The 15,921-nt window shown below is 34.9% G+C and overlaps 4 protein-coding genes across 4 annotated transcripts; 2 read left to right on the plus strand and 2 right to left on the minus strand.

Annotated features, from left to right (window-relative positions):
- Nucleotides 1-927: 927 nt before the first annotated feature.
- Nucleotides 928-10,234, plus strand: zizD (DOCK family protein; the record flags this gene model as incomplete). Its single annotated transcript, XM_020573829.1, has 16 exons — nt 928-1,060; nt 1,247-1,901; nt 1,983-3,196; nt 3,650-3,863; nt 3,938-4,082; nt 4,177-4,462; nt 4,570-4,747; nt 4,837-5,029; nt 5,111-6,962; nt 7,036-7,237; nt 7,503-7,717; nt 8,347-8,422; nt 8,499-8,688; nt 8,757-9,648; nt 9,843-10,060; nt 10,136-10,234. The coding sequence occupies 16 exons, from the start codon at nt 928-930 to the stop codon at nt 10,232-10,234; spliced, it is 6,762 nt and encodes a 2,253-aa protein (XP_020435901.1).
- An 87-nt stretch (nt 10,235-10,321) lies between these two features.
- PPL_02853 (GNAT family N-acetyltransferase) lies at nt 10,322-10,864 on the minus strand (the record flags this gene model as incomplete). The annotated part of the gene is made up of 1 exon (XM_020573830.1): nt 10,322-10,864. One exon carries the CDS (start codon nt 10,862-10,864, stop codon nt 10,322-10,324), a length of 543 nt encoding a protein of 180 aa, XP_020435902.1.
- A 128-nt stretch (nt 10,865-10,992) lies between these two features.
- On the plus strand, nt 10,993-12,220 carry hibch (enoyl-CoA hydratase/isomerase family protein; the record flags this gene model as incomplete). The annotated part of the gene is made up of 2 exons (XM_020573831.1): nt 10,993-11,064; nt 11,150-12,220. The coding sequence occupies 2 exons, from the start codon at nt 10,993-10,995 to the stop codon at nt 12,218-12,220; spliced, it is 1,143 nt and encodes a 380-aa protein (XP_020435903.1).
- A 126-nt stretch (nt 12,221-12,346) lies between these two features.
- Nucleotides 12,347-15,771, minus strand: PPL_02855 (amidohydrolase 2 family protein; the record flags this gene model as incomplete). The annotated part of the gene is made up of 6 exons (XM_020573832.1): nt 12,347-12,448; nt 12,557-13,264; nt 13,512-13,729; nt 14,753-15,189; nt 15,256-15,413; nt 15,490-15,771. The coding sequence occupies 6 exons, from the start codon at nt 15,769-15,771 to the stop codon at nt 12,347-12,349; spliced, it is 1,905 nt and encodes a 634-aa protein (XP_020435904.1).
- Between the last annotated feature and the right edge of the window lie 150 nt (nt 15,772-15,921).

The raw sequence follows: 15,921 nt of genomic DNA on the forward strand, positions 1-15,921 counted from the left end.
TATTATAATTATTATCTTGTCTGTAAGTGGGTGGGGTATTATTTATTATTCATTTCATTGCTTATAATAAAATTTTTTGTGATTTTAGATCGATCTAAAATCTTGGTTGGTTTTTTTAATCAGATTATAATTTCAATTATTTTCATTTTTTTTATTTTTGGTTTTTTTTATTTTTTGGTTTTTGAAAGCCCCAATTTCAGGAAGGCGCTAAACAAAAGTTATCAAATCATTGGTTGTATAATATTTATTTATTTATTTATTAATTTATTTATTTATAGTATATATTAAACATAAATAACAACAACAAAGAGAAAACAGTAAAACAACTTCTGCATTTATATCAATAATAATAATAATAATAATACACTGGTGTTATTGTTTTTTAAAACAAACAAACCAAAACACCCACACTTAAACACAAATATACATACTTGGGACAAAATCAACACCCAACCTAACTTAAACTAACATAACCAACCAACCAACGAACAATAAGTTTATTGCTTCAAAAGAATAGAATCAATCAAACAATTCAATTCAAATACATATGATTGATTAAACAATAAAGAATAGAATATAATAGAATACAATTTAATATAAAAGTTTAGAATACAAAAAATATTAATAATCAGAATAGTTTTAGAAAGAATAATTAGAAATCAATAATCATTGGATATTATTAGATGAATTTTTAGATTTAAGATCAAACATTGTTAAAACACATACATACATATAGATAAACAATTCAATACCACAAAATTGATTCTTAGATCGATTGATTGGTTTGCTCACACACCCACTCACTTTTTTTTTTTTTGTGTGGCTTTTGTAAAAACAAAAAAATAACAAAAGCCAAATATTAGCAATTAGTTAATAAATAATAGAATAATATTAAACAGATATAATATATATATATATAGATAATCAATGTCATCAAGTGAACAAACACCAGACTTTTTGTCGGTTGCTGGATCATCTTCGACGTTGGACGGTTCACCAATTCCATCGCCAAGAAGCCATGCCGGTAGTCTGTCACCACATCCATCACCGGATATGAAGCGTAAGAATTCCAGTAATCTGCATCTGGGATCGGAGGCGTCACCACCTCCACCACCACCAGTTCCGGCGCGTCTCGGCCTGGCTGCACCACCACCCAACGGCACTCTGTCGGCGTCGTCTTCATCTGCCGCGCGACCAACAACAGCTGTCGACGGTCTCCGTAATTTCGCACAGCGTAAATACCTAGCAATGGCATCGTTCCTCTCGATCCACCACAAAGACGACGCCGACACACCACAACTACCGCTGCGCATGACATGGAACGACTTTGAAGTAGAGTACGAGCGTGAACGCGACAGTCTGCCAGCGGCACTCACCTTCCCAGTGGGTGAGGTAATTGTGCGGCGTATCGAGCGTTTTCCACGCTATATATTCCCACCGACCGTTGGTCTGGTGATGGGCGGCCTCGAACAGCATGTTCGCGATATGATTCAACACTTTTACAAAGACTATCTGATTGTTCAGCACAAGAGTAATCTTGGCAGCAGCGGCAGCGGCGTAGGTGGATCGCTCGGTGTGCGCAAACCAAGCGCAACAAAATCACAGAGTTCCATCTCGATTGCAACACACGATCTCAACGGATCACAACCTCAACTACGCAGTCATCTCTTCTCCAGTGGCAAGTCGATAAACAAACAACTTTCGAATCGACGACTTCCACTCTCTGATTCTGGCGATGATGTTATCAACAACAACACGCCAATGTCACCAATGTCACCAATGTCACCATCCATCCAAATCAATACACCATTATCACCAAACATAAATTCAACACAATCTTCACCCAACATATTATCTACCAACAACATAGATCCATTAAAACAATTGATTCCAGAAAGATTGTAAGTTAAAATTGAATGAAAAAAAAAAAAGAAAACAAAGTGGAAAACTGAATATTAACATAATTATTTTTTTTTTTTCAGTGGTTTGGAATTACTTTGTGAAGTAAAAGAATTGAAATTCCTTCAGGAAATAGAACCTTTCTTTTGTAGTTTGTATATTGTAGATTTGGAGAAGCGCGAAAGAATATCAGAGAATTTCAATTTTCATTTAAATTCAAAGGGACTGCTAGAGTCGTTGAAGATCAGTGACGATCTCAATAATGGATGGGCCAATCAGAAGCAGGCGTTGTTCTCACTGAACAAATACCATCCGAATATGTATTTTATTTTGCGTGTCTATCATATATTCCGCGGCGACATCGAGAAGGATATCAAACCCTACATCAAAGACTACAAGAAACAAAACAAACAGAATGTAATAACACAATTCAAATCAGAGATCGTCGAGAAATGCACAAACTGGGGATCCACTGAGCAATCTCAGATTCTCCAGCCATTCGCATGGGCTGCCTATCCAGTATTCCACAGACCAACACTTTCAAACTCATCATCCTCTGCCAATCTTTTACAATATCTTCAACAACAACAACAACAAAATAATAACAATAGCAATAGCACACCAACTTTATCAAGTCAAACATTATCACCAAACAACAACAATCCTGTACAATTAAATTCTTCTTCAAATTCCAATCCAAGCTCAACTCCACCTTCACCAAACCCCAATGGTTATTCACCACCACTCGTGCCAAGTATACCTTTGAATCTTAACAATGGAACTGGTTCTGTTAAGGCACGTAGTTTCACACCTCCAATTAACAATCAAGTTCCTTTGCCACCTCCTCTGCCGGGTTCGCCAGGTGGAGTCGCCAATGGCGGCGGCACCGTCAGTAGTGGTGGACACAACAAGACAAACATTGAAATCGTTGGAATGGTTCCATGCACACCGAACCTCAGTGATCGTTCCATTTGTGAACTGCTAAACAACGACAAAGATCTAAAGAAGCTGAAAACAGTACAAGCCAGCTTCACAATGTCGATTCGCTCGCTCGACGCCGACGACGAATGTCGTGGACGTATCTCTCCCTCGCTCATCCCAATGCTCCCACTCTCGAGTGAGCGTGATAGCTTTATTCGCGACATTCAAGATTTCACAGAGACACCCTATCCCTTTGTCGACTACGTTAACAATCTCTATATCTACCCAGAGACCGTCTTTATCAAATACAAAAACCCGAACCTACAGATCCAGGTTCAGCTGATTGAGGATCTCGGCTGTCTGAAAGCGTTGCGTTGTATCTATCCCTCGACACCGCCATACATTCCCGCTAACCTCTGGGATTCCCTATCGTTGCCGGCACCCGGACAGCCCGGACCCGCACCGACAGTCCCGTTCCCGCCACTCGAATTCATGGCGCACACCGCCGTCTCCTTCCACGACAAACGTCCACACTTTGCCGAGGAATTCAAGGTGAAACTGCCCACCAAGATAACCACGCACCATCTGCTATTCACATTCTATCACGTCAACATCAACGCCAAGAAAGATCAAAAGACGGCGATCGGCTATGCAGCGGTGTCGCTCGCACCCGGAAACATCCTACGAGACGACATCTACCATATCCCAATCGGAACGGAACTCACCAACGCTTTGGATACGACACTGCTCAACAATGAAGAAAGCAAAAAAGAGAAACGTGCATACTTTACATTCCGAACGAAACTGGTATCCAGTATCATACCGCAAGATGCCAATCTCTCGCAGTTCTTCAAGCATCTCAGCGGTACTCACGATTCGATTGGCAAGACATTCGAAGTGGTCAAAGGTATTCAAAAGATCGATCGATTGAGTTGCGTACAATTCTTCCCAAGCATTCTAGATCAACTCTTCCAAATCATGTGTTCAAGTGCCAATGATGTTGCATCACAAGCATTCTCATCAATCTTACATGTTATTAAAATGTATGTTAATTGATTGCATATGATTCATAACAACAAATATATATTAACTAATATTCTTTAAATATCAATAATAGTGTTGATGGTTATGAAAAGAAAGCAGGTACAGAAAAGAGTAGATTATTAACTTACTATTCAGAGTATATGTTTGATTATGTACCGGATTCAAAGAATGTATATGAAGAGTTATGTAGACAATGGGTCAATGCAATTAATACAGGTGTATGTAATAATTATAATAATCATAATAATAATTCAAACATCTATTAGATTATAGTTTAAGATTAACATGTTAATATCTTTTAATTTATTATAGATTTATGTTAAAGATTTTAGATTAAATTGGTTCTTGTTTGATATTATGACGAAATCAATGGCATTATCTTTGGCGAATTCAGGTCAGTTGGAGAGTGACATTGGTAGAGAGAATCGATTCAAGATTGAATTCCAAGAGAATCTCAATCGTTTAGTTCTAAAGTTACTTCCACAATCCGATTCCAATGGAATGTCCGTTCAAAGCTGGGAGTTCTTTACGAAATTCCCTAATTTCATAAACAATCTATTCCCATTAATCGATAGAGGTTTCTTATTTAACTTGGTATGTAATTAATAATAACACGATTATTATTATTATTATTATTGTTATCCTCTTTATTAGCTTAGCAAAACTAATAACAATATATAAATATTTAGATTTATAATTATATAGCTAGAATCGTAACAACATTCACAGATGATAAAGATAAAGATAAAGATACCATTGCAATGATAACTATAAAGTTTAACTTTTTAAGAATCATTTCCGACTACGATCATTATATACCTTTGAACTTCCCGCTACCAATCAAAGTAGTAGATTCAATTGCTGATTTAACTACAAAGTTCTTGTATGTATAACATGATTAAAATAACCAATTAATAATTTGTTTATTAACAATTTGTTTACTAACTTGCTTGTTTCTTTATATACTGTTAGTAAACGTCATTTCATTGCTGTTTTATTGTTGAATGAAGTTGAAGCATGTCTTAAACAAAATAAGAGCTCCATCAGAAATCAAGCTATTCAAACATTGAAACAGTTACTCAAGAAACATCATTTCGATCCTCGTTATCAACAACAAGAGATACGTGAGAAGATAGCAACTATCTATTTCCCATTCGTTTTAATGGTATGTATTTGTTATTCTTTACCTATAGTAATATTATATTTTTAACAAATAATATCTATATAATATTATTAATAATAATAGATGGTTGAACATTATTCGATATTGAAACATTCATTGGATTCTGTTGAAGTACCTGATTGGTTGACATGCTTTATTTGGGTGTTGCAATATTGTAATCGTGATCTGCTGAGAGTTTGGTTTACAAAGGAAACAGAGACAAGACAGAATAGCTTCCTCTCACTGATTCTGTTGTCGCTAGAGACGTTCAAGGATGAACCATCGATTCATGAGATCATCTTGTTAGACATTGAAATCTGTAAGATCATTTTAGATGATTTCAAGTCGATCGACGATAAACTCTTCAATATGGTCATCAACAACATTCAACGAGCACTATCGTTGTCGGCCAGTGACATCGTGCCGGAGGTCTACAAGTTGATACGCGATTCTCTCATACCTAAACACCCACAGCATCTCTTTGAGAACACCAACAACATCTGTGAGATTCTCTGCTACGAGTTGCTGTGTGCTGCCGACTCACCGAAACTCTCGGTGGAAGCGGCCAGCTTGTTTTACTTCCTGTTGGAGCAGAACTTTGCTCGCACCACCAACGATATTCTTCGTATGAAGATTCAGTCGACCGTCGCCATCTCCAAGTTGGTCGGTGAGTTGAAGCTGGAGAACTCGAGCAATATCATCGTGTTTATGAACAAGGTGAAGGAGTTGATGAAGACACATCCTTCGAGTGTCTTCAAGAGCCAGATCGAAGAGGTGATCAACCGTATCAACACGTTGATAAAGTATAGCAATACGATCAATGCCAATCGTACCGATATCGAGATGGTTGCAGAGATGTACTACAACATCTCCAATAGCTACTTTGAGAGTCCGAACCTGCGTGTCACCTGGCTGGAGAATCTCTCAAAGAAGAACTGTGACAACGGTCAGTTTGACGAGGGTGCACAGTGTCTCATACAGAGTGCATACCTCATCTCGTGCTATCTAACGCAAAAGTCAAAGCTGCACATCAGACAGTCAGACTTTATCGCCATCTGTCCAAACATTCCAAAGGAGTTGGAACTACCGCCACTCAAAGATGAATCGCTCTTCCAAACATGGACATTGGAATACATGGTTGAACTACTGGAGAATGCAATCTCACTAACTCTCAAAGCCAATCGTTATGAACTCGCCATTGAAATCTATTCACTCATCTCAAAGATCTATAAATCCAAGAAGGATTATAAATCACTGATCAGTGTTCTCTCCAATCAAAAGGTTGTCTGTGAGACACTGATTGAGAAAACGAAGGAGATACGATTCCAACCAAAGTACTACCGTATCAGTTTCCAAGGTGCCAAGTTCGAGGAGTTGGACGGCAAGGAATACATCTACAAGAAACCGGCCGATTGTCTTTTGAAACACATTCAAACGCAGATTCGTGAACATCTCTTTGAGAAGTTTGGTAAGAGCGACGAGTCTGTTGTTCTTCTGCCGAATACTCCATTCGATCGCGCTTCACTCGATAACGATAAACTCTACTTCCAGATCATCACTGTCGAGCCATACATTGAATTGTCGCAGTTGCAGCTGCCCGCTGCCGATCCACTGGCGAACGGATCGCAATTCGACCAGTACTTTGGTGTTTCGCAATTCATTAGTGAGACTGCTTACAGTCATGAAGGCAAAGCAATCCAGGAGGATCTATCGAAGCAACTGAAAAAGAAGACGATCTTCTCTGTCGATCCAGCATCGTTCCCCTACCTCAAGAATCGTATCGATGTCACCTCGAAACGCGAGATCATTCTATCGCCCATTGAGAATGCAATTGAACTCATCAAAGGACGTATCGTCAAACTCATTGAACAACTTCAAACACCATCTCCAAGAATCAATCTTTTACAACAAGTCATTCAAGGAAGTGTTTTCCCAAGTATGTATATTTCGGAATTAATGATTATCATTCTGATAAAGATGGTTTTACTAATCAATTATTGATTTAATAGTGGTAAATGAAGGACCATTGAAGATTTGTGAAGTATTTTTAAGTAAGAGCAATAGTTCACAGTATAATAGTGAACATGTTGATCAACTAAAGAAGGCAATGGAAAGATTTATTCACTATTGTGGTTGGACCATCAAGTTGAACAAAGGTCTCATTTCTCCACAGCACCAAGACTTCCAAAACATGGTGGAAAAACAATTTGAGCAACTGAGAAAAGATGTATTCAGTTATCTATAGAGTATTGAAATAAACTGTTGATATTTACCAAAACTAGTACTTATATTTGAAAAATGATGTTTTTTGTTTAAAGTGTCAGTCCTGTCTTTTTAAGATTGTACAATTCTTTGGAACCTTCGATAACTTAATCTTGAATATAAAAGATGAATTAATGAATAAAATGGTGTTTTTTCATACTAGATCCATTGATTACTACAACAATAATCGTTATGGCCGATGATATTTCTCAAGATTGTACCCGGGTAATATCACTACATTCCCAAAGTCAGAAACTCATGTTTTCGAAGGTCAATATAACTCTATCATTACAGGAAGTAGTTTCATTGGGAATGTTGCCAACGAAGAAGGTTCAGGAGGTGCTATCTATCTCTCTTTGGGATTGGTAACCAACAGTCAATTCAAATCTAACACCGCAGGTCTGGGTGGTGCCATCTACAACGAAATTGGTAAGTTGTTGGTTATCAACTCAACATTCAGCTCGTGTAAAGGATATGAATTAGGAGGTGCTATTTTCTCAGGTGGAGAACTCATTGTCGATAACAGCACATTCGTTAATCAACTCTCCTATTGGTGGTGCTATTGCTATTTCAAACACCAACTCCAATGAATAATAAACAAAAAAGACTTAGATACCGTGATTCAAGTGCTATAAAGAAGAAGAAAGATCAAATTTGCGACCAAAATAAATAAAAATTTAAATAATTGGTTTTTAAGTTTTTAACAAAAAAAAAACTTAAAAATCCTTCTTGCGAAAAAGAGAAGTTTGGATTAAAGGTGTTGATTTAAGATCAATTTTGAGTACCATCGATTTCTTTTTAAGAGAAAAATTTAAAAAATGATGACGTTCAAAAGATTTTTTATCTTGGTTTCCAACCTACAAAGTCGAAAAAAATCCTTGGTTCGCTGGTACCAAGGATTTTTTTTTTATTGGTACTTTTAAAAAAAAATATAAATACTCTTTAGAAAGTATTTATTTATACTATTATTTAAAATTATAAAAAAATGAAAACATTTAATATTTTATTACTTTTTATTTTTATATTATTCTTTTCAACTTCGAAATCTTATAAAATAGTTTCAGATGAGGGCACTGTAACCTGTTTGGTGAATGAAACCCTTACATCGTGTCAGAGTTATAATAATGTAGATCAGTAAGATATCATACGACAAGAAATTCATTTTTTAGTTTATTTTTTCTAACTTTTTTTTTATTTTTATTTTTAAAAGAGTTTGTGGTACAATTGTTCAATGTATTAATTATCAAGCTGAAATAGTTCAAGACAATCCATTGATTACTACAACAATAATCGTTTTGGCCGATGATGTTTCTCAAGATTGTCCGGGTAATGTCACTACATTCCCACAGTCCGAAACTCATATTTTCATTGGACAAAACAACACTGAATATATATGTTTTGTAAGAGTAAAAGAATTTAAATTCTTTAAAGAACCCTGTCTTATAATGATTTATTTAAATATTTTTAGGAAAGTTTTATTACAGTAGATTTGCAAATCAACACCAATATCATTTTTGCTAGATTTAATTTGAGCAGCTTTGGTATTAATGGTAACCAATATGGTGGTCTCATATCAATCACATATGAAGGTGCCGGAGTTGGTCCATTTGTTATTTTCGACAATGTAACCGTTGGAAATTCCAAAACATCTGGTGATGGTGGTTGTGTGTATGTAGATGGTGCTTCACTCTCTATTATAAATTCTACTTTCTCAGGCTGTCAATCAGGTTCCTATGGTGGTGCCGTTTCTACTGGTGAGAATACACAGTTTATCAGCATTGTAAACTCTTCTTTTAGTTCAAATAATGCTGCTTTGGGTGGTGCCATCTACAGTTATAACCAATTAATGGCAACCGAATGTACATTCACGATGAATTCAGCATTAACTGGTGGAGCCATAGCCTCTAACACAGTCAATATCTTTGGCAGTACTTTCATTGAGAATGTCGCTAAACTAGATGGTGGAGCTGTCTATGCAATTGGAAATGATAATACCATTGAATTCAGTGGTTTCTTTGGAAATGTTGTCAATGAAGAAGGTTCAGGAGGTGCTTTGTATATCGCAATGGGATCGGTAACCAACAGTCAATTCAAATTGAACTCTGCAGGATCAGGTGGTGCCATCTACAGTGAAAATGGAGAGTTAGTGGTCGCAAATTCTACATTCAGCACCTGTAGAGCTTTAGACTATGGAGGTGCTATTCTCTCTGGCGGATCACTCAATGTTGATAATTGCACATTTGTTAATCAACTTTCTTTTTATGGTGGTGCCATTACGATTGGAAACACAAACACCAATATTGAAATAACAAACTCCATCTTCTTTGCCAATCAAGCCACAAATGGAGGTGCAATCGTAAGTTATTTTTATCTATTTTCTTTGTTAAAAATATTAATTTGAAGATCTTCTATTTTAGTCTTTTACTGAAAATAATACAATATCTTTACTTGGATCAGTATTCCAGAAGAATATGGGTAATTATCGAAAGAAATTAATAGAATTTAATATTGCAACATTAATATATATTCTTACCTTTATCTTTTTTAAAAAAAGCTTCAATGGAAGCAGGTGCTATTTATTTTACAAGTGCTTATTCAAAGTTAACTGGTGGTAAATTCATTTATAACAAAAACGAACTTTATGCTAAATCAAATACCTTTAATATTGATGCTATCCCAGCTTCACTTCAAATTGTTAATGTATCGACTTCCCTCATTATGGATCAAGTTATTTATAATGTACCAATTGTAATCGATGAAACTATGGAATATGTATGTAAAACAAACCATTTTTAATAATCTTAAAACTAATTAAAACTAATATATCATCGAATTAAATATAAATAGCCACTTGCCTATGGTGTTTTTGGTCATCCATGTATAGATGGTATTGCAACTATTTCTTTAGATGGTTATGTCGAAGACTGTCAATACTTTAATAATTAAACATTAAAAAAATAAATAAAATTATAATATTAATAATAATAATAATTTTATCTATATTATTTATTAGAATAATAATTGACCTATGATCTACAGTAATTTATAGAAATAAGTTGTACCTGATAATTCACCATTTGAACTTAATGCATATTGAGGAATGACACCAGCCTCTATATAACTGAGTTTAGTGTATAAACGAGAGGCAACATCATCCTGTCTTGTATCCAAAACCAAAAGTGTACGACCATTGTTCTTTGCAAGTCGTTCTATTTCATTCATTAAAACTGTAGCTATTCCTTTGCCTCTATGTGTTGATTTCACCATTAACTTTTCTACTTCAGCTCTATGTAAACCATTCTTTTTCATACAGAGTGAAAGTTGCACAGAACCTAATATCTCTAAACTATCTTTACTGTTGACATCTGTATTTTCATCTATTGCAATTAGCATGAATCTCGATCGTTCTTTCAAATCATTCTGAACTGATAACCAATAGCTAACTGCATCTATACGTGGTAGTGGAGCTATGAATCCTACAGATGCTCCACTCTGAACACTATCAATTAATAATGTAACCAAATTATTAAGCGCACCATCATTGAACTGATCTATCGTTATTATTTTAACTGTCATTTTTAAAATAATTTATTTATTATTTTGTTACTTTTGATTTGTTACTAAAATAATAAATCTGATTTTTATTTATTTTTTTTGGCAAAATGATCAATCATTTCATTTTCCTTTTTTCATAGATATCAGATATGAACAGAATAAATAGATTAACTAGATTGATTGGAAATCAATTCCAATGTCAAAGATATTACTCAACAAATGTAAAGTTGAATAAGAATAAACAAATACAGTTACAATCAAATATCTTTTTGTTAATTAATTAGTTTTATTTATATGTATATTTAGACAAATGAAGTTCTAATCGATGAACAAGGAAAGGTGATTAATATCTTATTGAATCGTCCAGAGGCATTGAATGCATTGAGTCTTCCAATGGTTAGAAAGTTGACACCACTCTACCAACGTCTACATCAATCAAAGGATGGCGATGCTGTCGTTGTCATGAAAGGTGCCGGTGGTAAAGCGTTCTGTGCCGGTGGTGACATCCGTAGTATCTACGATACCAACAACCCAAAGACCAGAAATCCATCGGTCAGACCCGACGACACTTTCTTCCGTGAGGAATACGTGCTCAACAACATGATCGGAACCAATCCAGTACCACAGGTATCGATCTACAATGGTTTCACAATGGGTGGAGGTGTCGGTCTTTCGATTCACGGTCGTTTCCGTGTCGCCACCGACAACACTGTTTTCGCCATGCCCGAGACCGGAATCGGATTTTTCTGCGATGTCGGTGGCAGTTATTTCTTGCCACGTCTTGCTCACCACACTGGAATGTATCTCGGTTTGACAGGTGCCAAAATCAAGGGTAAGGATTGCTATATAACCGGTGTCGCAACTCACTATATCCCAAATGCAAGAGTGCCGGAACTCGAGAAGGCATTGGCCGCTCTCAGCTCGCCAACCGAGAGTGCCGTCAACGAAGTACTCGACAGTTTCCACGAGAAGGTCGATATCAACGACAACTCGTTGATTAGCAGTAAATTCCAGTTGATCGAAAAGACATTCTCAAAGAGATCGGTCGAGCAGATCATCGAGGCATTGAAGGCCGACGGTAGCGATTGGTCGAAACAAAACATTTCAACACTCTCAAAGATGTCGCCAACATCTCTCAAAGTAGTCTACCAACAGATCGTCAACGGTGGACAACTTCCAACTTTGGCCGATTGTCTCAAAATGGAACTGAGAATGGCACAAACCTTTGTTGAGAACAATGACTTTTTCGAAGGTGTCAGAGCTTTATTGGTCGACAAAGATAAGAATCCAAAATGGAAACCAGAAACATTGGAACAAGTTACCGACTCTATGGTAGCTAAATATTTTGATACACATGGACACGATTTAAAGCTTTAATTTACGACAAATATGTTGATCGAAAAAGTTTAACATGATCATTCATTTATTCAGTTTCAAAAAAGAAGAATGAATAAATTGCAATAACGATATTTATATTACTTATATTAACAACAAACTGACTATCTACTTATTTATATTATATAATTTTAAAACATTCTCTCTAAATATTTTCAATGAGAATTCTTTTGCTTCTTCCAAGGTGATCTCATTGTTTTCGATACATTTCTGGAATATTTCTGTTAGACATTTTCTTGCCCATTTCGATGCCAAGTAATAGAGTTCTGGAATGTGGTGTGCGTCCGAGCTGTACAGTATTTTGTCGATTGGACATACCTCTAGGAGTGAATCAAGTGTATCGTACATTCCACGCTGACTCAGCAGTGGAATCGCCAGTCCAATGTCAATGTATACATTGGGATAGATCCAACAGAGGAATGCACCCTCTCTGAAATACGGATAGCTACAATGCAGCAGCACAATTGGCACCGTTGGATAGTCGGCAATCAACGGTTTCAATAGTAGTGGATTCGCTTTTTCCAAGTCCAAATCGCTGTCACCGTAGCCAGTGTGTATCTGAATCGGTAGTGGTTGGAAACGCTGTGAACTGATCTCCATTGTCATTCTCAGGAAATAGACAATCAGTACCTTTGAAGAAACTCTATAGCTACCCGATGCCAGCTTGTCACTGTCCTCTGTCATTATTCGTTTGTATTCCGACTCCACTGTTTCCACTGGACTCGATTCAACACCCAAACCACCACGATATGCCAAAATCGATTTGAAACCAATGATTTCAATGCCGTCGGTATCCAACTGTCCCGGAGCAATCGTTACCTTCGATCTCAGATGTTCTGTCCACTGTTGGAAACTCCAGTCGCCACCGTCGGATTTCGCTAGGACCAACGACCGCTCGAGAATTGTTTCCAAACGTACAACCTTGTAGACCTTTGTGAATTGTAGATGCCAACTCGATGACTGACCCTCGATTACCTTGTTATCATAATGGATAGTTAGAGCGTCATCCAAAATAATCGACTCTAACTTTGATAGTGAAAATGACTTTTGAGTGATTGAAAATATACCTAGTTCACGTCGTTTCAACTCGACCTGCTTATCTATGAGGTCGAACGATTTCGACTTTCCACTTTCCAGCATTAAATCGATACCATATAACTCTGCCAATTCTTTAATAGATCTTCTATATATTAATGTACTCTATTTAGCAATATTATTAATGTTAGCTATGTATAGTGTTATATAATAAATATAAAGAGATTCTTATTTATACTTTTGATTGATTCATGAAATGTTGATTACTATCTATTGCACCTTCACAGAAAGAAGCAGCCAAAGGCATCAATTGAACACATTTATCACCCAATACATTATGACAATGATGATCGACAGCCACTATATCATTGATAAAAGTTCCAAGATCAAGTTCTTTACAATGTTCATCTTTGGTATTATTATTAGTAGTAGTCTCCATGAGTAGTTCTTTCTCTACTAATTATATTATATTATATTATTTAATTGTTTTTATATTAAAATGAAAAATGAAAAAAAATACAAGAATAAGTAATAGAAAGAGATATAAAGAAATAAAGTCTACAAAAATTGTATAGAATATATGATGATTATAATCATTATCATGTTTGTTATTTTTATTAATTGGAATCTCCAAAATTAGATTATTTTTACAAGTTCATGTGAAATTGATTGGGTTTCACCAAAAATATAAAACTATTTATTTTTATTTTATTTTTTTGATACCACCTCTATTAATCAGACCCTTTTAATAGTATTTATTTTCAAGAAAAGATTTATTTATCAGATCAATTTTGGTCTTTAAATATTGTTGATGACAGAATTAGATCTATATATTTGAATTATTTTTTTACTTTTTTTAAAAAACAACCGGTTGTAAATCAATTTTAGGATTGGTCATCATTCTTTCTTTCTTGGTTCTTTCATTGTTGTTAAATAAACTAAATATACTTTATCTTTCTTATTGGTTTATTATTCTTAAATAGAGTGTATATAAGAGTTTGATTCCTCGATTATTAAACTGATTAAAAGCCAATACTGAAAATAGTGGTATAGTGTTAACTTAAAACCGATCAGGATCATTTTAATTGGTAGCAATGACACCAATTAAATCAGCTTCTTGGGCAATAAGATCTGGCTATGATCAAAAGATCATTGGAAATTTTTTTTTTTACTATCGAGGTTCTTAATCAACTTCTTCAACTCACTACACAAAAATTTATAACTTTTTTGTATTAGTATTCTATTAATATGTCTTATTTTTTTAAGAATTGAAAAAAGTGAATTTAACAATGGCTTTATCTTGTATATAATCTAATCTAATATGCTATTTCAGAGTAAAACAAGTTCACCAAAGTAAAGTAAGTTTTTATAATATTTTTATATACAAAAATAGGTTTATAATATTGACATATCATTGGGCACAAAACATATTTGAATTGAATGATTGAACCATTTGTTGATTGGATGGTATTGTGTTACTGGTAGTTTGAAGAGTTTCGAGATCGATTGCGATCACATTTACTTCAGATTTCTGATTGGTCATCAACGCCAAAATATAACCGGCTTCGTCATATACAAACTGGCAATTTCCATTTCCAGTGTCAGAGTAATTAAACTGGAAGATACTATCAATGGATTTCGAGTTAAAGTTGGCAATACCAACTTCAATGTAGGAGTTTTGAATGATACAGACATACAACTTTGATTGGTAAACGAAAATTTGTTGAACGATATCCTCTAAATTATATGCGATTTCGACATACTTTGTTGTCTGACTGGCAAGCGAGTACTGAGCGAATGTCAAAGAACTATGCTTGCCAACTTGATTACCGTAAATATAATAGATTTGAGTAGAGCTATCGTAAGCTCCATAAGCATAATCCTGGCAAGATGTTTGGTCAAAAGCAGTATGATTCCTATAAAAAAGATTGTAAGTTGGTGAAAAACAAAGGTGTATTTAACTGGATTAGTTTTAAACTTACACAGTTTTTTCATTGACATTGAATATGGCTAAACTTGGGTAAACACTATTGCTACATATTGAAGCGAAAGCAAGTCCACTGGAAGAATCGAAAGAATTAAACTGAAAATCAAATTGAATGTTTGTAAAGAATTGTGCCTTGGTAGTCATTAAACCAGACTTGAAAAAAAAACGTAATATATATTTTAATAAATAATTAATGAAATAAAAAAACTAATCAATAAAGATTACTTACAACTCCATTATAGATTGATAAATTATAATGTTTATCTTGAGTGTCATATCCATCAGTCAATACAATGTAGTCATCTCCTATACATTGTAAAAGACTGTTTATAAAATAGCTATTGGTATAATCAGGACGATTTTGTAAAATTACACCATTAGTCAAGTTCTGTTCGATGAAACCACCCTGGAGAGTGAAAGTGGCTAGTGATGTTGGATTGCAATCAACAAAGTTAACAATGGTGACCGTGGTGATTACAATGAATAAAAACAATTTATTTACTAAATACATTTTTTTTTTTTGAGGAAAAGTTGATAACTAAACACTTTAGATGAATCAAGAAAACTATTGTTTACTGTTGTCTTGTTTTAAAATATCTTAAATATTTATTAAAAAAAAAATAAAAAATGAAAAAAAAAAACAATAAAACGTTGATGAAAA

The sequence above is a fragment of the Heterostelium album genome, assembly GCF_000004825.1.
Source record: "Heterostelium album PN500 unplaced genomic scaffold PPL_scaffold3, whole genome shotgun sequence".
Lineage (NCBI taxonomy): Eukaryota > Evosea > Eumycetozoa > Acytosteliales > Acytosteliaceae > Heterostelium > Heterostelium album.